This window comes from Leopardus geoffroyi, chromosome D4, assembly GCF_018350155.1.
Source record: "Leopardus geoffroyi isolate Oge1 chromosome D4, O.geoffroyi_Oge1_pat1.0, whole genome shotgun sequence".
Lineage (NCBI taxonomy): Eukaryota > Metazoa > Chordata > Mammalia > Carnivora > Felidae > Leopardus > Leopardus geoffroyi.
The window spans coordinates 72,050,381-72,077,393 of NC_059342.1; the positions used below are offsets into that span (position 1 = coordinate 72,050,381).

The 27,013-nt window shown below is 41.8% G+C and overlaps 1 protein-coding gene across 2 annotated transcripts; it reads right to left on the reverse strand.

Annotated features, from left to right (window-relative positions):
• Window positions 1–403: 403 nt before the first annotated feature.
• On the reverse strand, window positions 404–27,013 carry PTGR1 (prostaglandin reductase 1). 2 transcript variants are annotated; one of them, XM_045468673.1, is made up of 10 exons: window positions 26,886–27,013; window positions 24,713–24,828; window positions 23,270–23,315; window positions 21,267–21,323; window positions 16,231–16,398; window positions 12,301–12,418; window positions 11,423–11,578; window positions 8,369–8,477; window positions 4,420–4,538; window positions 404–655 (listed from the first exon to the last, which is right to left on the reverse strand). In XM_045468673.1, the coding sequence occupies exons 2-10, from the start codon at window positions 24,816–24,818 to the stop codon at window positions 545–547; spliced, it is 990 nt and encodes a 329-aa protein (XP_045324629.1). In that variant the 5' UTR covers window positions 24,819–24,828; window positions 26,886–27,013; the 3' UTR covers window positions 404–544. The 2 variants fall into 2 exon arrangements, with proteins under 2 accessions (XP_045324629.1, XP_045324627.1); XM_045468671.1 differs by lacking the exon at window positions 26,886–27,013 and adding an exon at window positions 25,830–26,410.

Sequence of the window (27,013 nt, forward strand, 5' to 3'; positions counted from 1 at the left end):
ATTAGACTCAGCTGCAGAGAACCAGTTTGGGCTGCCCTGAGACCCCCATGAGCAATGATTATTTCTGCTCATGTAATCATAAGCAACAAGAGTGATAATTTTATGACTTCAAATTCACTGATTTCTGCAGGGAGATAACTAACACTTACTGGGTACCTAATATAGGCCAGGCATTATGCTGGTATTTTAAATAAATTTATAATATGTACATAACGCAGATGTTACTATCCTCACTTTACAGATCGGAAGAAAAAAAAAAAAAAAGACTCCAAAGTCACAGAGGCAGTAAACTTTTGGCCTCTAAGCCATTATTTTCTCCCTCAACCTAGAAGGAGCTGTAGTAGGCAGTGAAATGACTGGCCATTGTTCACTATGAAATTTTCACTCTCTGTTGCTAATTACATACCACTTAAATGTGTTTTATTAGATAGATCAAACTCATTACAATTTTTAGATAATGAAGGCAGTATATATTTTTACTAAATGGTTACAAAGACGTGGTAATCATCCAAATGAATTCTAGATTCCATGTGTCTTTTTTTTTTCATGTTTTCACTATTGTTTTCCCCAAATTTTCACCTTTCAGCATTCCCATAAACGCAGCTGGCATGTTTTCAAACCCTTCAGTGATGTATTCACGGTACTGGATTTTACCCTGTATCAAAATGACAACAAATATAACAGATTAATTTCATATTCTGAATGATATCCTTTTCTCATCATAGCAACAAATTTATCAGGAACATCATTATCTTGGACATCTAAGAGGGAGGCCCAATCCACCATGAGCGTATAGTCAATCTAGTGGCATGAGCCACAAAGTACACATAAAAGTTTGGTAACAGGTGTTAGGTCACAGTATAACAATAGAAGAAATGTTACAGGAAGTGATTAAGCAATTTATAAGTAAATCACATGGAAAAGTTTAATAATGTAATGATCTCAGAAGAGGTGGAAGAAGATGGGAAAAGGGGCCCCCTTCCAGAGTATTATCTACTTTAATCCTTCCAGTAGCTTCATGATGTAGCATCATTACCTCTCTTTGACCCCTGAAGCGGCAGAGCCTGTTCAGGAATTGTAAATACCATGGCAATCTAATAATTCGTCCTCCCTTCAAGGCCAGATTCTTTCAATATGTGTTGAACATTCACTTAGGAATGTGGGAGGGAAGGGTTTATTTAGTGAGGGTTTTTCAATTCTCTGCTACAAGGCAGTCTACTAAGTGGAACTAATTTACATTTTCAAGGTTTTTATAAAGGGTCTTCTGTGGAGACTGGAGTTACCGGATACCACTTATTTTCTTAACATATTCCGGTGATGGCTTAGTACCCTTTATGAATTTATGGAGGGACAATTTGCTTGGGGTCACTCAACTAATTGATAAGTACGGAGGCTGGGATTTGAGGAGGCCTTGACTAGGAAGCCCCAGATCTTTTCTGTTCTTAAAGGAGGCAAAGAACCTGTAAAGGGGCAAACGCTGTAATCACAAGTTTATAAGTTAAAAGTAGAGGATGAATACTAATATATAGGTGATAATAATATGGTAAATTAAGGTGCAGAATACAGGGCATATTGAAACCCTTTGTACCATCTTTGTGATTTTTCTATAAATCCAAAACTATTCTAAAAGAAAAGTATATTTTCAAGAAGAAAAAGAGATGAGAAAAAAAAAATAAGTAGTTGAGAGAGAAATTAGGCCAATTCACTAGTTACTGAAAACAAAACTGTAATTAGGCCCACTCTGTTAGAAGGAGGCATTAGGAAGACCAGCACAGTGGTTTCTTGTTGTCAGTTGCCATCATGGGAGAGGGCTAGATCAGATTTCACCAACAGGGACAAAGAGGCTCCACACTGGGAGCTTGAAAATCATTCAGCTCTTCCCAGCTTCCTGGAAAGAGCCCAGCTCAGCACTCCAAGCGTTGGACTGGGAAAAACACCAAGCTCCAGTGGCTGCCAGAGGAGCAATCTATTTGAATTGGGAAAGGATGATAAAGCCAAGAGTTTAGAAGTGTGATATCACTTTTCCCCTCCAAAACTAAAATAATGCCCCTTGGTTATTCAGAATTCTGTTGACTAAAACTGCAAATTGTGAAAGATGGGAAAAGTATCACAACATAGGACAGGATTGGCTTCTTCCTGTTGATTGAAAGCCATGGCTATAGGAAGATGCCAATTTGGGACCTGGAAGAGCCACAGCCCCAAATATATGCCTCTCCAACATTTATCCAACAATATTCATCTAGAGTTTACATTGATTTAGACACTATTCTAGGTGGTGGGGATACATCAGAAAAAAACGCATGAATGTTGCTGCCTTCATGGAGGTTACATTCTCACAGGAGGGCGATGGGCAATAAATATACATGAATTATAGTATACATCATGTTAAAAGATAATAATTGCTATGGGTAAAAGTAAGATAAGGAGGATCAAGAATGGAGGGGGACTGCAATTTAAAATAGGGGCATTATGGGGCACCTGGGTGGCTTAGTCAAGTTAAGCGTCCAACTTTGGCTCAGGTCATGATCTGGTGGTTCATGAGTTTGAGCCCTGCATCCAGCTTTGTGCTGACAGCTCAGAGCCTGGGGCCAGCTTCGGATTCTGTGTCTCCCTCTCACTCTAACCTCTTACCTGCTCACACTCTGTCCCTTTCTCTTATTAATATTTAATAAACAAATATTTAAAAAATAATAAAAAATAAAATAAAATAGGGCCATTTTAAAAGTTGCCTCGTTCAGAATGTAGTTATGACTTGAAGGAGATGAGTGAATTAAGGAAGCAGTTACAGAGGGCAGAGGGAAGTGGGGAGGGATCGGACAAAGAAAGCAAGGGGTGAACACTAAGAAATGAAATTAGGTAATGGAGGCCAGATCATGTACAATCTCGTAGGTTTTTTTTTTTTATTAGTTTATTTTTGAGAGGCAGAGAGAATCAGAGTGCCTGTGGGGGAGGGGCAGAGAGACAGGGAGACACAGAATCAGAAGCAGGCTCCAGGCTCTGAGCTGTCAGCATAGAGCCCAATGCAGGCCCGAACTCACAAACTGTGAGATCAAGACCTGAGCCGAAGTCGGTCACTCAACCAACTGAGCCACCCAGGCGCCCCTCGTAGGTTTTACTGTAAGTGAAATGGGGAGCTTTGCAGAGTTTTGAGCATAAGAATGACATGGTTTGATTTATGCCTTAAAAGATCACACTGGCAGCTGTGTTGGGAATTGTCTGTTGGGGCACAAAGTTGGGAGGCCAGACAGAGGCTACTAGGCTAGATAAGAAGGTGGCCTGGACCAGGGTGGTAGCAGTAGAGGTGGGAGAGCTGGACAGATTCTGTGTATATTTTGAAGGCTAGCCACCAGAATTTCCCAACAGATTAAATGTGGTCTGAGAGAAAGAAAGGAATCAAAGATGATTTCAAGGTTTTTGGATTGAGCAACTGGGGGTGGGGGGGTGGGGGTGGGGATAGAATTGCCGTCACTGAAATGGTGAGGTCTGTATATGGAATGGATTTGGCAGGAAAGATCAAGACATATTTAGTTTTTGACGTGTTGAGTCGAAGATGTGTATTACACATCTAAGTGCAGCTGTTGAGCAGCCCAGAGCCCTGGGGAGAGATCCAGGCTGGAGACAGACATTCAGGAGCTGTCAGCATACCAATGATATTTAAAGCCAAGAGCCTGGATGAGCTAAGTAAGGGATAGACAGACTGTGGGCAGAGAAGAAAAGAAGTCCAGTGACCATACCTTGGGACACTCTATTATTGATCTGCAGAGGAAAAAAGAAGTTAGCAGAGGAGGTCCTCTGAGAAGGACAAATCTGTGAGGAAAACCAAGAGCCAAGGGAAGGCAAGGGAAGAAAGTGTACCAAGGACAATGTGATCACCTCTGTCAAACACCCCCCAGAGCCAAGTGATACTAAGACCTGACCACTGCAGTTCACAATCAGGACATCGTCAACCTTGACCAAAGCAATTATGGTGGAGCGGCAAGAGTACAAAAGCCTGATATGTGGGTTCACAAGAGAATGGAAAGAGAGGAACTGCAGACATTGAGTGTCAACACTTCCTGGGGCATCTGGGGGGCTCAGCTGGTTAAGTGTCCCACTTGGGCTCAGGTCATGATCTCATGGTTCCTGAGTTCAAGACCTGCATGGGGCTCTGTGCTGACAGCTCAGAGCCTGGAGCCTGCTTCAGATTCTGTGTCTCCCTTTCTCTCTGCCCCTCCCCTGTTCACACTCTGCCTGTCTGTCTGTCTATCTCTCTCTCTCAAAAAAAAAAAATCACATTAAAAAACAAACACTTCCTGGTATTTTGTTCTAAAAGGGGGAGCAGTGAGATGGACCTGTATCTGCAGTGGAAATGAAGCCTATCGTGTCAGAAGAGAATGGGATCCAGTGTACAACTGGGGGAGTGGCTCTGGAGCTCCTCACCTCTAAGACCCATGTCAGCAAGTCTTTCAGAGCCTTCTGACGGACATCTCCTTGCCAGCGGGTGACAATGAACCCTTCCATGCGGAGTTGCTGATAGATGATATTCTCTGGGGGTGGGCCTGTGAAAGAGGAGGACACATTTAGGTGACAGGGTCCAGGGAGGTGGCTGTGGTGAAAACACAAGCAGTATAAGTCACATCACTGTTCTAGATTTCTCCAGTTTTCTGATCCACGAGGTTGTCCAAAAATCAACATGCCCTCTGTGGTAGACAGAATAATGGTCTCCACAGGTGGCCATATCTTAACTCCCAGAACCTATGAATGTGCTTCCTTACATGGCAAAAAGGACTTGGCAGACATGATTAAGTTAAGGGCCTTTAGATGAAGAGATTATTCTGTATTATACAGGTGGGCACAATATAATCACAGGGGTCCTTGGAAGGGATGCAGAAAAGTCAGAGTCAGGAAAAAATATGTGATGATGGAAGTACAGATTAGAGTGAAAGAGAGAGAAAGAGAGACTTTGGAAGATTCTGTGCTGCTGGCTTTGAAGATGGAGGTAGGGACCGTGAGCCACAGAATGCAGGCAGCCTCTAGAAGCTGGAAGAGGCAAGGAAACAGACTCTCCTCTTGAGCCTTCAGAAAGAATTCAGCCCTGCTGATCCATGTTAGACTTTTGATCTCCAGAACTATAAGGCAATAAATCTGTGTTGTTTTAAGCCACTAAATTTGTGGTAATTTGTTACAGCAGCAATAGGAAACTAATACACACTCAGTCCTTGCCCAGGCCAGGAAGCCAGGGAATATTCAGCCTGCACATGCCAGAAGCAAGGCCCACCAAACACTGCCCAATGGCAGTCCATAGAACACTGTTCTATGGAACAGAAGTGGGTCCTGAAGATAACGTGAAAATGTTCCTGTGCTAATCAACCATAAATACCCTGATATTCCCGACATGTAGAATGTTCTTTTTCAGAATCACATGGAAGGCTTATGAAAAGAGATTGCTGGCCCCTCCCCCAGTTTCTGATTGTGGATATGGAATGGGTCCCAAGAATCTATATTTCTAACAAATTCTCAGGAGATGGTGATGCTGTTAGTCCTGAGCCCACACTTTGAGAACCACCAGCCTAGAAGAAGTACCAGCCTACTCTGCAGCCTATCAAGAAGGTAGTACTCAGGGCCCCTGGGTTGCTCAGTCAGTTGGGCATCCAACTTCGGCTCCGGTCGTGATCTCATGGTTCATGGGTTCAAGCCCCATGTCGGGCTCTGTGCTGACAGCTCAGAGCCTGGAGCCTGCTTTGGATTCTGTCTCCCTCTCTCTCTGCCCCTCCCCCACTCACACGCTATCTCTCGCTCTCTCTCTCTCTCAAAAGGAAATAAACATTAAAAAAAAAAAAAAGGTAGTACTTTCTTGTGTGAGAAGAAAAGGTTGTGTTGGTTGCCTGGCTTATTTTCCCAAGGATCCTGAGTGACCAGAAACTGAGGGAATGACACCTGAACATAGTCTTAAAAGTTTCAGGAAGTCAGGTGAACATGCCTCTGAAACCTCAGCACCAGATGAGCCGAGGTGACTGGCAGAATTTATTTGCGGCATCCTTGATAACTGGCATCGCTCAAGCTGAAAGTTCCTACTCCCTACTTTGGAGAAAGTCACATTAGCAGTCAGAAAAATAAGGCCTTGTCCTGAACCAAAAGAAACTGGTGCAAGAGGAGTGAGATATGAGGGTGACACAAGACAGCAGCACGTCCAAATGTCAGGTTGCCCTTGCAGAGAGGGTGCTTCTTTAGGAGATGCACACCAACCATATTTCTCTTTAGGTTAAGAGCTGGAATCCTCATTTCCTCATCTTGGAAGAGGATGAAATACCATTTTTGGGCTTATCCACCCTGATGGGAATATAGTTTCTTTATTGGGAGCAAGAAGAATGTGGCATTTGAACGTGGCATTAATGCTGGGGCAAATAATTACCTCTGAGCTATCCTAACAGTGATATATGTTAGAATTTCTGGAGCTCAGAGGCAGGGCAGGATCTCATCTAAAATGAATGGACAAGGCCAGCTGACGTCTCAAAGACCTTCAACTTCCAAACTCTAAGTTTGGGTCCAGATCAAGTTACTGGACCCAAATATTTGGCTGTACCTTATTGGACTAGGGTCAAGAAAATGCATCCTGGTGCTTTGCTCAACGGACAGGCAGAAGATTTCCCAGGATTCTAGCTTAGCTTCAATTAGAAAAATAGAGGGGGGAAAATTCCATAGCAATAAGACTGCCAAGTGCACCTGGAGTCTTTTTGGAGATGGTAGTATCTTTGATTTTTCCCAGTCCAAGAGGAGTCTGCAAGCTGTCCTTTCTCAGTCCCTTCCACTCTCGCTCACCTGTCTCAGTGCAGTTGTGGGATTGTTAACTAGCAGGGCTGTAGGGTTTCATTCCCATGAGTGAAGCCCATCACAGAAGCCCAATTTATTTATGGTTATCATCCCAGATCTTGATGATAATCTCTAAGATTCCTTTTGCTCTTTTTTTTTTCTTTTTTTGGACCACAGGTCAATCTATAATCTCACCAACAGCACAAAATCGTTGTAGTAGGAAAGGACTCTGTAGGAGGAGTGCAGAAGGCCTGTCTTTGAGTCTCTTGCTAATAGGATTTAAAGAGCCTCTGGCCTTCTTGCCCATTCATCTCCCCATTCATAAAACAAGAGGCCTGCACGACATCTCTCAGAGAGTTAGGATTTCACAAATAGAGTTCTCTAGTTGATACTGCTTTTGGACCTCTGTGGGTATGAAGAGGGCAGAGGGCAGTCTCAGCATAGGAAGAGTGGAGAAGTGGAGATGGATGCACAAAAGAAACAAAATAAGGACAGTCCAGGAACAGAGGGGAAATGCATGCTTCTCTCCCTTTCCATGGAAATTGTCAGTCTGGGGGAGCCAGTGTGTCCTGAAGCTCTAGGAGGCACTGCCCTCCACTGTCGGAAGGAAATGGCGGCCTGTTGTTTGCTTCACCCACATTGAGTCATCCTCTCCGATCCCCATTCCTCCAGCAACGTTCTGGATATCCTAAAGAACCCTGATATTGCATGAGCCAGACCAAGGTGTTCTGTCTCTAAATCAAAGCATGGTTGTCTTTTCATAACTTTGCCCAAAACAATAGGTAAACAATTAAAACTTTTAACAATTATCAACATTTCTTCCCTATTTTCAGATTCTGTTATTTCTCTATATTAAAATCTAACATAAGCGGGGCGCCTGGGTGGCGCAGTCGGTTAAGCGTCCGACTTCAGCCAGGTCACGATCTCGCGGTCCGTGAGTTCGAGCCCTGCGTCGGGCTCTGGGCTGATGGCTCAGAGCCTGGAGCCTGTTTCCGATTCTGTGTCTCCCTCTCTCTCTGCCCCTCCCCCGTTCATGCTCTGTCTCTCTCTGTCCCAAAAATAAATAAACGTTGAAAAAAAAAATTAAAAAAAATAAAATAAAATCTAACATAAGCTATTTAGCACAAACATATAAAAATACATAGTTTTAGTTTAATAAACACTACTTCATCAAGAATATCAGGAAGTCTGGGGAGCCTGTGTGGCTCAGCCAGTTAAGTGTCCAACTTTGGCTCAGGTTATGATCTCGCAGTTCGTGAGTTCAAGCCCCAGGTTGGGCTCCATGCTGACAGCTCAGAGCCTGGAGCCTGCTTTGGATTTTGTGTTTCCCTTTCTCTCTGCCTCTCCCCTGCTCACTCTCTCTCTCTCTCTGTCTCTCAAAAACAAATAAACATTAAACAAATTTTTTAAAAAGAGAAAAAAGGAGAAAATTATTTTTTAATTATTTTTTAAAAAGGAGAAAATTATTATCAGGAAGTCTTTTTAATATTTTGATAGTCACTGGCCTATATACCATATCCGTGAATTTTCTCCTTGCCCAGTCTTTCTACATCTGTGATCGTGTGCATGAGCTCATTACCTGGGGGAAGTGGGCGAGTAGTATTATACACAGAGATGGCCCCACAAATAGCAATCCTTCCAAACTTCTTCATCTGGGGGATAACAATGTTTGAAAACTCTCCACCTACCTAAACAGGATGAAAAAAAAAACAAAAAAACAACCAATCCACTTTAATCTAAACACTAGAAGATTCAGGACAATCATTAAGTCACAATTACCATTTCATAACATTTATTTTAGAAGGAAAAAAATCAGACTGAATTAGCACAACAGTGCAGAAAATTGCACTTGAAAGGGACATGTGAGGTTGAACATTTCTGTTTTACTGTAGGAACATACCATATATAACTTATACATTTTACTTTATTATATTTTGGGGTTTTCTGACCAGTTCAATAATCTCTTTGCCCCTATCTAAAACCATGGAAAAAAATAGTCAGAAGGCACATCAAGAACAAAGCTGGAAGACTCATATTTGACAATTTCAAAACTTACTACAAAACTGTATCAATCAAGACAGCATGGGAGCAGAAATATAGATCAACAGAGCTAAGTTGTGAGTCCAGAAATAAACTCTTACTTTATGGTCAGTTGATTTTTGACAAAGTCCCAACACAATGAAATAGGGGAACAAAACAGTCTTTTCAACAACTGGTACACAATTACTGGCTATGGTAAAGAATGAAATTGGATCCCTCCTTACACAATACATAAAAATTAACTTAAAATGTATCATGGGCCTAAATGTATAAGCTAAAGTCATAAAACTCTTACAAGAAAACATAGGAGTAAATCTTTGTGACCTTGGATAAGGTAAAGCCTTCTTAGACATGACATCAAAAGCCCAAACAACAAAAGGAGACATAAATCAGCCTTCATCAAAATTTAAAACTTCTACAGGGCTCCTGGGTGGCTCAGTTGGTTAAGTGCCCGACTTTGGCTCAGATCATGATCTCGTGGTCTGTGAGTTCGAGTCCTGCATCAGGCTCTGTGCTGACAGCTCCGCGTCTGGAGTCTGCTTTGGACTCTGTGTCTCCCTCTGTCTCTGCCCCTCCCCTCCTCACGCTCTCTCTCTCTCTCTCTCTCTCAAAAATAAATAAACATTTTTTAAAAATTTAAACTTTTGTGCTTCAAAGGACACCATCAAGAAAGTGAATGAAAAGAAAAGAGAAGGTGAAAGACAACTCACAGAATAGGAGAAAATTATTGCAAACCATATTCAGTCAATCCTCATTATTGGTATATTCCGTAGTTGAGAAAGAGACTACTTGCTAACATTTATTTATATCCTTCAAATCAACACTCACAGGGCTTTCCTGCTCATTTGCAGACGTGCCTAAAGCAGTGAAAGATGCACAAAGTTCCCAGCTAAAGTAAAAAAAAAAAAAAAAGTCGAGGTTCTCTCTCCTTTTTTCACCTCTCCCAGAGATTACCAAGGAGGGAAGGCAGAAGGGCACAGTACAGAGTAGTTCAAAAAGCTCCAGCTCTGGGGTTGGTTGGATGGGGTCTGAATCCCAACTCTGGGAGGATCAGTTTGTGGGGCAGCCATAGGCAAACTTCTTAACACTTCTGAACCTCCTTTTCTCTTTTAAAAAATGAAGAAAAGAAAAGCTGTAGGAAGAGTTGTTTCTAGGATTTAAGATTGCAATGGAGGTAAAATATATACATGTATGTACATACTTGCCCTAGAAGCAATGCTCGTTGTTCGTGGTGACTTGATAGAACATAACTACCAGGAATACTGAGAATTGACTGTATCTGATGAGGAACGTATCATAACTCTTATAAAGAACTCGGGTGGAAGAGAGCCAAAGCATAAGAGACTCTTAAAAACTGAGAACAAACTGAGGGTTGATGGGGGGTGGGAGGGAGGGGAGAGTGGGTAGTGGGTATTGAAGAGGGCATCTTTTGGGATGAGCACTGGGTGTTGTATGGAAACCAATTTGACAATAAATTTCATATATTAAAAAAAAAAAAAAGAACTCTTGGGGTGTCTGGGTGGCTCAGTTGGTTGAGTGACTGACTTCGGCTCAGGTCATGATCTCATGGTCCGTGAGTTCAAGCCCCACATCGGGCTCTGTGCTGACAGCTCAGAGTCTGGAGCCTGCTTCAGAGATTCAGAGATTCTAGGTCTCCCTCGCTCTCTGCCCCTCCCCCGCTCACGCTCTGTCTCTAAGAATAAATAAACATTAAAACAAATTTTAAAAACTCTTAAAACTCAACAAATTGAAAAATGGGCAAAATATCTGAGTAGACATTTCTCTAAAGAAGATATATAAGTGGCTCATAAGCACATGAAAAGATGCCCAATACCATTAGCAATTAGGGAAATGCAAATCAAAACCACAGTGAAATACGACTTCAAACCAACTAGTGTAGCCATAATCAAAATGATAGTAAGTGCTGGCGAGGATGTAGGGAAATTAGAACCCTCATACGCTGCTGGTGAGAATGTAAAATAGTGCAGCCATTTTGCAAAATAGTTTGTCAGTTCCTCCTCAAAATGTTAAATATGGAGTCATCACATGACCCAACAATTCTACTTATAGGCATATACCCAAGATCATGAATGTTCACAGCATTATATGTAATAGCCAAAAGGTGAAAATTACTCAGATGCTCATCAATCGATTGATGGATAAATAAAATGTGGTATATCCACACAATGGAATATTATTTTTCAGCCATAAAAAAGGAATGAAGTACTGATACATACTACAACATCGATGAACCTTGAAAACATGCTAATTAATGTACAGTGTAAGAAGACAGTCACAAAAGGCACTTTGGCGGGGGGGGGGGGGGGCGGAAATGGGGAGTAATTACTGAGTACAGCATTTCTTTTTGGGATAATGAAAATGCCCTAACATTCATTGTGGTGATGGTTGTACAATTCTGTGAATATGCTAAAAACCACTGAATTCAACACTTCAAAATGGGTGAATTATATCTCAATAAAGCTGTTTTTTAAAGGCATATGTACTTTATATATTTTAGATGGAACTCTAGAAAGCTATTCCCTTGTATAGTACTTTGTTAGTAAATAAGATATTAAGTCCATTTCGTGCTTACGTTATCAAAATAACAATCGTAACCATCAGGAGAGGCTTTTTTCAAAGTTTCTTCCAAAGATTCTACTGTTTTGTAGTTAAAGGCAACATCATATCCAAGCTTTTTAAGGTAGGCAACTTTTTCATCAGACCCTGCTGCCCCAACAACTTTGCAGCCCTAAATGGGGAGAAAAAAATGGAGACCATTTATAAGCCAAAAGCATGGACTAACTCACCTTCCTAGCTAGTATGGTCAGGTTCCCCAAGAACACCCTCTTAGGTACTGAACCACATACATGAAGATACCATAATGGGCCAACAGACCCATAGGTGAAATTGGTCCCTGAATCAGCCTACAACCCAACGTTAACTTTAGCTTGTCTCTGACCAACCAACAGATTCTGGTCTATGTTTATGTGGTTTACAGCTTGTTTCAACTTACTGACTCGACAACCTATTCATCTGACTCTCATTTCTTTATTTTGGGTCTTCTCTTGCAGTGACTTGCATGCTATCTTTTGGAACAGTGGTGCTTTAGACTATAATTTGGGCTCAGCTCTGGAACTCTCAGCCATCTTGTCACTTCTCCTGGTGACTGCCCCTTTATTCTTTGATTTGGGCTCAAGCATTGGACTAGATAGAACCTGTCTAATCATAGACTCATAGAGGAACTGGAGAGCATTCTGAAAAGCACTTTCAGGATGAGCTAGAGATTGTATTGGTACACAGAGTAGCACTTCAGAAATCTCTCTTGCATTCTCAATGTATCTTCAACTTCCAAGCAAGACCCACTAAACAAAACTCCCTGAGATCAGAGAAGGTCTGCTCTGTTCACTGTTGTATTCTCAGTGTACACTGTGGGTATTGAGTAAATGTTGGGTAATGGAAGAAGACACTTACCTTGAGCTTAGCTATCTGGCCCACAGCAGAGCCCACTGCTCCTGCTGCTGCATTAACCATCACTGTTTCTCCACCCTTCACACCACAGATGTCAAGTAGGCCAAAGTAGGCTGTTAGCCTGAGGGAAGAAAATTAAAGATATGTGGGTTGATTTGTGGCTTTCTCTTATAAGTTGTTCAGATATATCCTGAAGGTCTTCTCAACAGCCCAGTGCCATGGGTCCAATAAAAGACAGAAAATATAGGAATTGAATATTACCAGCCACTAATGGTCCACCTCCTCCTTCGTCACTCCTAGATAGGAATAAATATGATGGGAACCAGAGAAGAAATGGAGAGTTGGTTGGAAAGGGGCTGTACCCTGTCTATCCCTAGGCCAAGTCTCAAGAGCAAAAGAAGATTCTAGGACTCTGGGGGTCCTAGAATAGAGAGCTTGTGCTTCATTCCTATATACGCCCTGGGGAGATGGTGAACTTCATGGGGAAAGCCTCCATGTCATCATGGTGCCATAACCATAGAGCAGATGAGAGGATCCAAGAGAAACACCTTGAGTTTTCCATGGCTCCTAAGTGGTATGGAAGAGCTTCTGAAATTTCCCCATCTCATCCTAAGTGAGATGTTGAAGTTAGCTTGCAGGGAAAAAACTATGGGGTCTGCAAAGATGCAGCTCAGAGAGTACTGACAAGAACTGAGTGAAGAAACCACCAGCTTGGATGGCCAGCTTGGAAGGGGATGTCACTGAGGACTCAGTGGGAAAAGTTACACTTTGAAGCAGGAGAACAGCATAAGACTAAGATAGATCAAGACCAAGAAGTTATTGGGGCACCTGGGTGGCTCAGTTGGTTAAGCGTCCAACTTCGGCTCAGGTCATGATCTCACAGCTCATGAGTTCGAGCCACGTTGGGCTCTTTGCTGTCAGCACAGAGCCCACTTCAAATCTTCTGTCTCCCTCTCTCTCTGCCCCTCGCTTGCACTCGCTCTCTCTCAAAAATAAACATTTTTTATAAGTTAAAAAAAAAAAAAAGATCAAGAAGTTGCTGTCGCCCCCCTGCTGACATGGAATCTGTTAGCCCTGGAAGCTCTGCATCAATCTTGGGGAGAAGAAAAAGAAAATTCTGAGTTTTGAACCTGAACAATGTGAGAAATCACTAAATTAAACTGAGGCTCTGTTTTACTACACAAGCCAAGATGCAGGCTTGGGATAGAGATGAAGTACAGCAATAGAAAAATTTTGAGTTTTATAATCACGCCTCTGAGTCTAAGTCAAAAAAATCTATATCCACTGTGGCAATTGCTAAGCCACTTGCAAAATTTCAGACAAATTCATGTAAAGTTGTTTCTATAAGAAACAAACTATACATTAGCCTTTGCCTATATCCGGGGACCCATTAGAGTTGGACATTAAAGGCAAGGTAGTGAAAGGCATAGAAATCTACACATTTTCTGAGGACCCAAAAGCTAATATTCCCAGTAATTTTCAAAAGATGAATGGAGCACCATCTGCCTCAGAATCACCTGGAGTTTTATTAAAAATTTAGATTCCCAGGCCCCACACCTTAGACCCACTGGTCCAGAAATACTGGGACATGAACATCTGAATTTCCTAAGAGTAGGTGATTCTTAGGAATTTAAGCAACTGAGAACCACCACCTTAATGAATGCCGAAACAAAGCACAGTGGGTGAGCTAGCATAACCTCAAAAGAGAAGCAGAAGGTGCATTTTCTGATTATATCATTCCACTCATGACAATCGTTACCACCCCCCCAACCCCAATCTCCCTTCTAGAAACCCTAAAATCACCTCTCAATTAGACATACTGCCCTAGGAGACACAAGGCCTCTCCCAAACATCATATCCTTTTACAAGTAAAATGGAGAAGCCAACAGTAAAGCAATCTTAGAGGAAAAATTAAAGGTACTCTTGGGACTAAGGGGGACTTAACATATAACAGTTTGGAGAGCAAAACACATGAACTCCTCCAGCTTAACTGAGAAAACAGAGGTCCACTGAAGGAAATAATGCAAACCTGGAGGGAATGCTAAATCTCTGGAGCCTGGACAGCTGAAAGGTACCCTAGGTTTAAAGTTCAACTTCTTTTTTTATAATGTTTATTTATTTATTTTGAGAGAGCAAGCGAGAGGGGGAGGAGTGGGGAAGAGACAGGGAGAGAGGGAGAGAATCCCAAGCAAGCTCCACACTGTCAGCAGACAGCCCCACAGGCTCACAAATTATGAGATCATGACCTGAGCCAAAATCAAGAGTAGGATGCTCAACCCATTAAGCCACCGAGGCACCCCAAAGTTCAACTTCTTTTATGGTCTATAGCAGAAGTTCTAGCACTCTTGAAGGGCCGACCTATCCCACTGGTAAGTAGTCCAGAATGGCAGGCATTGCTCAAAGAATGGGCAGTGTGTCACTACAGAAGGTTAGAAGCATAGGATAATGCCTCTCCCTCAATCAGTAAGAACAAATGGTATGAAGTTGATTGTTTATGGAGTAAAAATGCACTCCTTGGGGGTTTGGAACAGGGTGAATGAGAAGTACACACAAATGAGTAAGTTATCCTCTGTTTTAGGATTCAAATCTCCTAATATGTTACAGATTACTTTCTCCCCATCTAAGTCATGGGAGACTTGCTCCAAGGTTTCCTCATGTCTGCCTTCACCCCTGCATTCCTACACCTGGCTCACAACTTAGAACGACAGGTGGGATAACAAGGTGGGAGGAGAAGCTCTCCCTGGTAGAGGTTATGGGGCAGGTAGGCAGGACCTGGAAGTGCTATAATTCTATTTAGTGCTTATTTGAAAGTAAGAAGGGGGCGCCTGGGGGGGCTCAGTTAAGTGTCCCGCTCTTGATCTTGGCTCAGGTCATATCTCAAGGTTCGGGAGATCAAGCCCTGTGTTGGGATTCTCTCTCTCCCTCTCTCTCTCTGCCTCTCCTCTGCTCATGCTCTCTCTCAAAAAATAAATAAACTTTAAAAGAAGACTAAAAAAAAAAAAGCAAAAAGGTATTAAGCACCCTCTAATTTCACATTAATTTCAACATTGCCTCTTGGTCACGGCAATACTAAGGAGTTCATAATCTGAGTGCAATATGAAGTTGGGGTGTATGGGACTGGTTTTTGCTAGAAGCTGATCATTTGAGGTATACATATCCAGTTCATTCTTTAGAAGTCCTTCAAAGTATGAAAAAGAAGGAGGGAGGGAGGGAGGAAGAGATCAAATAACTTAGAGAAAGAAAGGAAATACATGAATTTCAGGCTAAAAAAGTTTTGGGGGATTCCAAAAGAAATTCAATTGACCTTGCTTCTCCAGGCCACAAAGGGAAATTTGGAGCCTAAAGTACAGCTGAGATAGGATGAACTGACCAGGAGTCTTCCTGAGGGACAAGGCCAAAGGACTCTTGTGGAGTTTAAGTCTGTGTCAGCTGAGTGACTGTGCAACCATACTTGTGATTCATCTCATTTAAACTTCAGATCTCTTTATACCTCAGGAGATTCAGATGTGCATAGGGAAAGGTGAGGAATGAGAGACAGCACAGAAAAGCCAAGGTATATTGAATTCTCTTCCCCTTTTTAAACTCTGAAATGGAGACAGAGACCCTGAAGCCAAGACCCTTCCAGGGACAAAAGGAGCTGGTCCCTTTGTGTTACCATTTGCCAGCTGCTAAAGAGGGATCATGCCCCATGCTGCTTCTCACTGCCGCTCTCTGGTTCTGAGGGTCTCTGGCTGGATTTTTCCCTTTCTTTCCTTTCGTCCAAGGCCAACTCTAACCCATCTTATTCCCTTCTCAGTCCCACCATTTACTCTAACCAGCCCCTGAGCCTAGAATATCTTGGGTCTCTTCTTGTTGACCACATTCTAGACAAACTATTTTGGAAAACCAGAATGTCAGATATTCAAATAAATAAAACATACCCATGAAACTCACCCTGTCATGCCAACTGTTCCCAGAGCCAAAGACACTGGTAATGTGTCTGGCCACTCTGCAGGCAGTTTTTCCAGATCTTTCCCATCAGAAATGGAGTGAGTTGTCCAGCCTGAAGAAGCCACTACCATAGTTCCTGTTGGGAAGGCTGAGTTTTTACTTTCCACAACTCTGAAAGATAAAGCACATTAAGATGTGGGAAACCTCTTTTCTTTCAAGGGAGTTAGGATGCTGCATGGTTAGTATTCCTAAAAGGGCATGGAAGTTAATATTCCATGATTGAATACCCCACCACATCTCTCCATCTTATTCCTAGCCATTGGTTTCTCCTCCTCCTTGAGAAAAAAATATGGGCCATTAGAGAGGAACTCTCTGAACTGGTTCAACATCTGTCTCTGTCCTCACCCACTCTCTTTAAGCAAGAGGTGTACATCCTCTGGTTCAAGGTGTTCTGTTCTTCAGGTGCCACCCTCCATCTCCTAGCCCCTCCTCTCTCCTGAATATTTAACATTGTCCTCTCCACTGCCCCTTTTCCCTTTTATATTCAAACTTCTTCACCGCCCAATCACTTGACAACCCAATGCAACATGGCCTCCACCCGTTACTCCACTAAAGCCACAATTTCTGATTGCAAAATCTAGTGGACACTCTTCACTCATCATCTGATTTCACCTTTCAACTGTATTCAGCACTCTGGGCTACCCAAACTCTTCTTCATTGGTTTCCACAATACTGCCTTCACTGGGCTTTTTGCCTCTCCCTCTAAGCTGCTCCTTTCCTGTCTCATTTGCTGATTCTTATTCTCCCATCTTCTCCCACTGTTACCATTTTTTTTACTGTCTTTCCCTTGATCATAAAATTATGTAACACATTTATTTTAGAAAAGTTATAACATATAAAATAAAAAATCAGTTCTAATCCCATAATACAAAGATAACTGCTAATATTTTGGGATATGTTATGGCAATCTTAATGATATATTTAAAAATGTGTATTATAAGAATGCAAACTGGTACAGCCACTGTGGACAGCAGTATAGAATTTCAAAAAATTGGGGCGCCTGGGTGGCGCAGTCGGTTAAGCGTCCGACTTCAGCCAGGTCACGATCTCGCGGTCCGTGAGTTTGAGCCCCGCGTCGGGCTCTGGGCTGATGGCTCAGAGCCTGGAGCCTGCTTCCGATTCTGTGTCTCCCTCTCTATCTGCCCCTCCCCCGTTCATGCTCTGTCTCTCTCTGTCCCAAAAATAAATAAACGTTGAAAAAAAAAATAAAAAAAAAATTTTTCAAAAAATTAAAAATATAATTACCATATGATTCAGTAATTCCACTACTAGGTATTTACCAAAAGAATGGGAAAACACTAATTGAAAAAGATGTATGAACCTCTATGTTTACTGCTGTACTATTTACAATAGCCAAACTATGGAAGCAACCCAAGTGTCCTTCCATAGATGAATGGAATAAGATACACACACACACACACACACACACACACAATGGAATGTTCCTCAGCCATAAAAAAGAATGAAATCTTACAATTGCAACAACATGGATGGATCTACAGGGTATAATGCTAAGTGAAATAATAAGTCAGTCAGAAAGACAAATACCATATGATTTCACTCATGTGTGGAATTTAAGAAACAAAGCAAATGAACAAAGAAAAAAAACATACAAACAAAAAAATAGATCCTTAAATATGGAGAACAAACTGATGGTACCAGAAGGGAGGTGGGTGAGGAGATGGGTAAAATAGGTGAAGGGGGTTAAGAGTACACTTATTGGGGTGGCTGGGTGGCTCAGTCAGTTAAGCATCTGACTTGATTTTGGCTCAGGTCATGATCTCCTGGTTCATTGGATTGAGCCCCGCATTAGGCTCCATGCTAACAGTGCAGAGCCTGCTTAGGATTCTCTCTCTCCCTCTCTCTGCCCTTCCCTGCTTGCGCTCTCTCTCAAAATAAAGAAAAAAAAATTTTTTTTTAATTTTTAATATTTTTGAGAGAGAGAGAGAGAGAGAGAGCACAAGCAGGGGAGGGACAGAGAGAGAGGGAGACACAGAATTTGAAGCAGGCTCCAGGCTCCGAGCTGTCAGCACAGAACCTGACACGGGGCTCAAATCCACAAACTGTGGGATCATGACCTGAACCAAAGTCAGGTGCCCAACCGACTGAGTCACCCAGGCCCCCCAAAATAAATAAAATTAAAAAAAAATTTTTTTTAAAGGAGTACACTTATTGGGATGAGCAATGAGTAATGTATAAAATTGTTGAATCACTATATTGTAACTAATATAACACTGTATGTTAATTATACTTGAAAAGAAAATAAGTGCATTTTAAAAATGTTTATTATATATATTTACATAATTGAAATCACCTTATGTTTTGCAAGCCAGCTTTTCTCTCTCTACACTAGCATATATGACTTATACTTTTTCTCATGTTAGTAAGAATCCTTTAAAAACTGAAATGAATTTCAGGGCACCCTTCTGGCTCAGTCAGCAGAGTGAGCAACTCTTGATCTTGGAGGTGGGAGTTGGAATGCCAAGCTAGGTGTAGAGATTACTTAATAATAAAATCTAGGGGCGCCTCGGTGGCTCAGTTGCTTAGGTGACCAACTTTGGCTCAGGTCACGATCTCATAGTTTGTGAGTTTCAGCCCCATGTCGGGCTCTGTGCTGACAGCTCAGAGCCTGGAGCCTGCTTAGGATTCTGTGTCTCCCCCTCTCTCTACCCCTCCCCTGCTCACGCTCTGTGTCTCTCTGTCTCTCAATAATAAATAAACGTTAAAAAGAAAAAATTTTAATAATAAAATCTAAAAAAAACCTGAAATGAATTTATTATACCAGTATTAGACACTTAGGTTATTTCCAGTATTTTCTCAATTATACTTCAATTAATATTCATAAATATGAATTTATAATTTTCCTAGGCAATATTCCTATAAATGGAATTACTAGGTCAGAGACTATTAAAACATTTGTTAACTCTTGTTGCATACATATTGCCAAATTCTTTTCCAGAAGGTTATGCCAACTTTTGCTTCCACCTTCAGGGTATAAGTGTATCATAACAACATTTCCATCCCTGAGTACTGTCTTAAAAAAAAAAAAAAAAAAAAAAAAACAGACAACTTTGCCAATTCAGCAAACACAGACATATGTTGTTCATATCTTTGATCATCAGCAAGAAATGTATACGACCTATATGAAGAAAATGGTTAATGGGCCATAAGACAAAGATGGATAAATGGAGAGGTATACTTTGTGCCTGGAGAAAAATGTACTAAAGATAACACATTTCCTCTAAATGAATCTATAAAGTCATTGAAATCTCAAAAATCCAAATATAATTTCAATAAATGGTGTTATAACTGGCTTGTCACTTGGACATAAATACTTCACCCATATTCCAAAATAAAAATTAAAGGATCTGAAGATTTAATTATAAAAAATTAGCATATAAAATACCAGAAGAGAGGCACCTGGGTGGCCCAGTTGGTTAAGCGTCCAACTTTGGCTCAGGTCATGATCTCATGGTTCATGAGTTTGAGCCTGGAATTGGGCTCTTTGCTGTCAGTGCCAGTCCACTTAAAATAAAATAAAATACCAGAAGAAAACATGAATAAATATTTTAGTTATTTTGGATGGGAGGATGCCTTTCTAATGATGAAATGAAACCCTGAAGCCACAATTACAAATATTAATAATTGTATCACATAAAAATTTTAAATTATGACTGGACACAGGGGAAAGATAAAGATAAAGACACAGATATTTGCAACACTCCTATTCCTAACATATAAAAAGGCTTGTACAAATCACTAATAAAAGATAAAAAGACCTAAAGGAGGAAAGGAAAGGACATAAACATAATTCACAGAAAAAAATTGATAATTAATTTACAAAAAGAATGTCAACATCACTAATATGAAAGAAATGGAAATTAAACTAAGCATGAAGTATCAACGTGAATTCACCTCAGATTGCCAAAATTGATGGTAAGCAATGGGCGTTTATTTGGTATGAGAAAGGTTAATACTATCGGTGGGAGTGGATATTCATACAATATTTTTGAAGAGCAATTTGACATTAAATCCTCAAATTAAAAATGTGCATCTCCTTTGACCTAGAATTTATGCTTCTGGGAATTTAATGTGAAGCAATATTTATCCAAGTAGGCAAAGAATACACAGACATGCACATAAAGATGTACGTATATTCCCTGCAGAACTATTTGTAATAGAAAAAATAGGAAACATTTGCTATCAGGAATAGATTACTTAAATGACAGATAACAGTGGAATAATTTGCAGCCATTAAAAGGTAGGTAGTATATTTATATACTATCAACAAAAGATATCCATATTAAGTGAGAAAAATAAATTTGCTGAAGGGCATATAATACTGCTAGTTAAGAAAAATTATAGGGGCACCTGGGTGGCGCAGTCGGTTAAGCGTCCGACTTCAGCCAGGTCATGATCTCGCGGTCCGTGAGTTCGAGCCCCGCATCAGGCTCTGGGCTGATGGCTCAGAGCCTGGAGCCTGTTTCCGATTCTGTGTCTCCCTCTCTCTCTGCCCCTCCCCCATTCATGCTCTGTCTCTCTCTGTCCCAAAAATAAATAAACGTTGAAAAAAAAAAAAAAAGAAAAAGAAAAATTATAGACATTGGTTTGTGTACTGAACAATTTTTGAAATAAGAATACATTAACAATAGTCATCTCTAAGGCTCAGATGATGGAGGAACTTTCAGTTTCCAAAATAAAAAATTGTGGTTTATTGGAATTTTTACTATAGTCATAAACTGGACAAATGCAATTTTTTAACTAATTAAAAGCAAGACTAGCAAAGTGAAATTGCAGTGATGACAACCTCACAGTCATCCCTCCCTCACAGGAAAGGGGCAAGATGTCCCAAGTTGCTTCCAAGGTCAGTGAGTGAACCATACAGGCTGAAGAAACTGTAGGGGCGATGGACAGACTCAGGACCCAACAGAAGGTAAAAGAGAGATGTATTTTTCAAGCCCTGGGACAAATAGAAATACCTGGCCACTTGCTGCCCCATCATCGTATCACCCTCCTTCAATCTTTTGGCTGCCACTCTGGAAAAAAAAAAAAAAATTCTTAATACATAACAGCATCAAGGGAAAACCATCTTGAGTTTCAAGCCAAATGGAAAATCAGTGGGAAAGTATGTGCTGATACACGAAGGTAATATAACTGGGTGAAATGCGGGAGAGCTGCTAGAAATAAGTAGTTCTGCTCTGTGACCCCAAAGAAGCATTCTGATAGTATTTTTCTGGGAAATGAACATGAGAATCTTACCATCATATTCCACTGGGGTTGAGTTTCTACCAATGACTTAAAAGATGACAAAGACACCACTGGGTACTTGTTACTCAAATCACAAGCTGTGATATTGTGATTTAGAATTAGAATTATTATATTCTGTCTATATCCTGTTTCTGGCAGAGCACCTAAACCCCTGGGATTTCCTAATTAATGAGACTGATAAAGGTATCTTTTGTTAATGAAGTGACTTTTGGAAAGCACCTAAGGATGGGAGCTGGTTGCCAGAACCAACCATGTGATTAGAGGGCTGTAACTTTCATTTCCCTTATCCAGATCTCAGGAAGGGGAGAGGGACTAGAAGTCAAATCAGTTGCCAATGGTTAATGATTTAATCAACTGTGCCTATGTAATGAGCCTTCATAAAATATGTTCAGAGAGCTTCTGGGCTGGTGAACACAAGGAGATCTGGGGAGAGTAGTGCCCTTGGAGAGGGCATGGATGCTCCTTACCCCTCCCCACATACTTTGCCCTATGCATCTCTTCCATGGGACTGTTCCTGAGTTATATATCCTTTTATAATAAGCCAGTAATCTAGTGAGTAAACTAGTAATCTAGTGAATAAACTAGCTTCATGAGTTCTATGAGCCACTCTAGCAAGGAAGGTGTCGTTGGAAACTCCAAAGTACAGGTAACAATGTGGACTTGAGTCCGGCATCTGAAGTGTGTGGGGGCAGTCTTGTAGGACTGACTCCTTCACGTGTGGGATCTGACACTATCTAACTGTAGATACTGTTAGAATTGAGTCGAATTGTAGGACACCCAGGGGTTATCAGAGAATTGGTTGGTATTGTGGGAGGAAAACCTACAAATTAGAATTATTATTGCAGAATCGTACTCGCCACACATAAAGGGATGCTAGTTAACATTTTGAAACATTTTTTACATTAAATTTGAATCTCTATTGATCAGCTCTGAAAACAATCATTTTAAAGAATGATGACTACATTATTTACCTAGGCAAAAACCACTGAGAAGTTAGTGCCCCATAAAGGCCTTTTATTCCCTCCCCCCTCAAATTGTTTCCTGAGTACACACATTTGATTACAAGAAGACAGGTAAATGGAAGTCAAGAAAACCTTATTTTAGTCTTACCATCTTCCTCTACACAAATAAGTGCCAGTAGTAAAATGGACAAATTGGATTTGTCTTAATTTTTTGGGAAGCAATTCTGATAAGCAATTTGAGGCAAATTGTGTACATTAAGATAGGAGATGATGGTAAAATACAGGGGCAGGGTAATCCCTCGTCAACCTTCTCACACCTTTGCTGGCAGAATGAGCATCCATGAATCTTATCGCTGATATTATACTGGGACAACAGGGGGAAATGACAATCAGTTGGATATTTGAAAAGATGGACTATTTCAGGGGCGCCTGGGTAGCTTAGTCAGTTGAACATCTGACTTCAGCTCAAGTCATGATCTCATGATTTGTGAGTTCGAGCCCCGCATCAGGCTCTGTGCTGACAGCTTGGAGCCTGCAGCCTGCTTCAGATTCTGTGTCTCCCTCTCTCTTTGCCCCTCCCCCGCTCACTCTCTCTCTCTCTCTCTCTCTCAAAACTAAATAAACATTAAAAAAAATTATAAATTTTTAAATTTAAAAAATTAATTAATCAATTAATTAATTAAATAAAAGATGGACTATTTCAAAACAAGGTCCCAAACACAATACATGAATTTTTAGGAGGAAAATAATACCTCATGTAAGGATCCACAGTGAGGAACAAAGCTTCCAGCAGGACCTCTACAAAATAAAGCATTCCATAGGCAATTAGGTACTCAACACTCGATGCCTTTCTTGACTTTGGCACTCTAAATAAACACAGATAACCTTTCTGCTTCAAGGTTGCCCTTCCACCAGTACGGAAGAGACAAGAGGGGCTCTCACATTTGGTCCAGCCCAGATCATCATCATCATCATCATCATCATCACGTTATTTACTCAGCACTCCATGCTTTACATGGATTATTCTAGATGATATTCTCAGCGATTACTGTTTTCATTTTATTTAGGCCTAGGTTAAGGAACTTGATCAGGGCCACATTTGTAATCACTATGTTACAATGATCATATAAGGTTTCACTAACAGCCCCCATCAGTATTAAAGAATCTATATTTTGTTGCAGTGACCTCATGCACACATTCTCTGGAATTTTGAATCTGAGTCCTGGCTACCCCAATTTAGATGGGACTGAACTTTGCCATGCTATTTGATTGCATGTCCTTTTCTCAAAGCCTGCCTGCCTACCTGTAAACACCTTTTATTGTCTGTTCTACAAAGCTAATCTCCAAACATGTTATGGCATGTGCTGCCATTTCTCTCCCCTAGATTTCTTTAGGTTTACCTTGTCCTTTCACTTTCCCTAAGGGGATGGGAGACTCTTCAATGAAGGAAGAGGGTTTATCCCTCCTGTCTGTGTATAGGATAATCTGAGCTTTGCACACAGCTGCTAGGTATTGCTTTCCCCACTTGCTTATCCCATCATCAGGCTTGCCAGGACAGAGAGGAAATCCTCCCCAGAGTCTGGTCAAAGTCATGAACAATGTACCCAACTGTGAGTTTCAATTATTCAGGAAATCAGAGGGATCCCACATGACATGAAGGCTTCACACAAGAACACCCTGAAAAAGTCTCTGTGGCAGATTGCAAAATTGTCACAAATGCTTCCCATCTCTTTGTGTGGGGCCTCTTTGCCACTCCTCCCAACAAGAAGTCTATTTCTCAATCCTTGAATCTGGACTTGGCTAATGTGACTTGCTTTGCATATTAGCAAACATGATATAACTTGAGGCATGAAAGTACTTGCACATTGGAGCCTGCCAACTCCTACTGTTCTAGATCAATGAGGCCACTGTGAAAACAAAGAGCTCAAGTCAGCCTACTAGAAGAACTGAGACACACACCTCAGCAGAAAGCTTGCTAACCACCAGACATATGAGGGGGGCCCATCCTACATTAAACAGTCAGCCCAGATGAGACGTGAAGAGTTACCACCAACTTAACCCAGCCCAAATTGCCAACTCACAGAATTGTGAGCAAATAATGATTGTTGTTTGACATCACTAAACTTTGAGGTACTTTTGTTATGAAGCAAAGGCTAACTGATACAGTTTTTTCCAACTCAAATCTTAGGACTTACCTCCATTGTTTAAGGGTGGGAGTTCAACTGTTTTCAACTCAAAGTTACCATGAGTGGGGCTGCCTTCGAAGTGCTTCTTCAGGGTCCAGCTCTTAGCATAAACCATCCTGAAGTTCCTGGAACACAGTAAAGATGTAGTCAGCTACCACGAAGTGACTGGATTATTAAGACTTCCTAGCCATTGCAATGAAGACAGACAGGAGGGTCTACTCATCATCTACTTCTCTTCATTATCATTTAATACCAACCACATTTATTATTTATTATATTTCTATTGCTGTGCAAAACACTTCAAATGCATTATCTCATTTTATCCTCCTAAGTTCCCTATTAGATAGGCATTATCACTGCCAGTACCAATGAGGAAACTGAGGCTTCTTCAGAACTCTCCAAGGCAAGGGAAAATGTAAACCAACACAGAAATTCTTCTCAGCTACCGCTAGGGTTTCACCAGGACACTCAACAGCCACCTCATGTGCAAATATTCTGTTTCTCACCTCACATAGAGCGAATCCTGAGAAAGAGTGTCAAACACAAAGAACCGAAGGGAGGAACACTCACATCTTTCAGCCAGATAAAGCAACATTCTAAGGCAAACAGTCTCATCCTGCTGAACACCACGGCGTGGCGCTGCTGCTCTGCTCAGTGGTGAATTTACTCTGGCACCAAAAGGGAAATCCAGGGTTTAAACTTGCCTTCACAGGGAACCAAGAGAGATGATCCAGGCTGCCCTGAGCTTTGGGATCAGGACATTTTGCTTGGACCGATCTACCCCGCATCATGTGGGAGCCTCTCCTTCCCCACGTGTGTACTGCCAGCTGACAGGCCTGTCCCCCAGCAATGTAAGCAGAAAGAGGGGTTGACGGATATAAAAAGCTGAAATAGAGCTTTGCCGACACAGAAATCATTTTAGGCCCTCCTGACACTACTTACCCAAGTGCACCTTCTTCAGAATTTCCTAGGAGGTGTTAGAATTACAAAGGAATGCAAAAACCTCAGAAGTTAAGGATTTTATGGAAACAAATTGTCTTTGCCGAGCCAGAGAATAGCCTAACCTTATCAGAGACAATAAATCAATGCCAAAGCTCCCAGCGCTGTTTCAAAAGCAAAGACTGACCTCATGCACATGGTTGGGCTGTTCTTTGCTGGATTGAAACCCTTTGAGCACTCAAATTCCGGGCTAATTGGAGCCAGAGAACTGACGATGCCCACCCTTGCTGACCCTCAAGACTTCAATCAACTAGGACCTGGACTCCGTCGACTCGGGATGACCTTTGCCCCAATTCATAATGAATTTGCCTTTGCAGAGCCCCTTCATGAATATGCATGTATCATTAGCTTAAAACCTCCTCACTTTTCTTGTTCGGGGAGACACTACTTTGGGAAATATCCCTGGTGTTCTCCTTTACTCGCAAATAAAATCCTTCCTTTTCCTATTCTTTGCAGTCAAATGCTCTACCCCTGAGCTATACCCCCTACTTTTCCTATTCTTTGGCTCGGTTGTGTCTTTTCACTGAACACCCACCAAGAGGCGACCCCAGTTTAGGGTAACAGCAGGGCCCTGGACATTTCTGCATTGCCAGGGGAGCGATCCCGGCGGGCGGATCCGTAGTCCTGCTCTTCTACTTCTTTTCCCAAAAAGGCAGCTGAGAGCGAATTCTGAACTCGCTGCCAGTCCAGAAGCCGCCCCCCCCCCCCACCCCGGAAAGAGCGTAGCCGAAGAGGCCGCAGAGTTCACGGAGTCCCACCCACCAGAGGGAGATGTCCAGATGCAGAGTCCGCAGGCGCGCTTGCTCCTAGCTTCCCACCTCGTCGGCCTGCACACACCCGTGCCCACTAACCGAATTCCAACCCCTATCTTAATTGTCCTTCCACACTTGTCCCAGTTCCGCGGCTCCACAAGTTACTTGGCCAGCCGCCGCCGGGGTTGGGCAGCTATGCTGAGAGCCCGGAATGCAGACAGGCCGTGCCCTTCCCTCCAGTAGGTCTCTGATTTCTCCAAGAACGTGCTGGGACTGGGAGGAACCGATTCAGACATCTGGCTTTCTAGTTTCTTCCTAGCCCAAGACTCAGAGGTTATGCAGCAAGAGGTGAGGGAGAGCAACGCGCAAACGCTCCACAATAGGGAATTCTAGAAAATCAGCAGGAAAAAACGGTGAGGATGTTTACTTACGAGAATACGCGGGCTCCACTACCTAGACACAGAACGTGTTTGAGGTTGTGCAGTGGATCTTCCACCTTAAATCCAGGCGGGTCCCGGGAGAGGGTGGGGCTTCCCGCAGGGGCGGAGCTGCTCCTGCA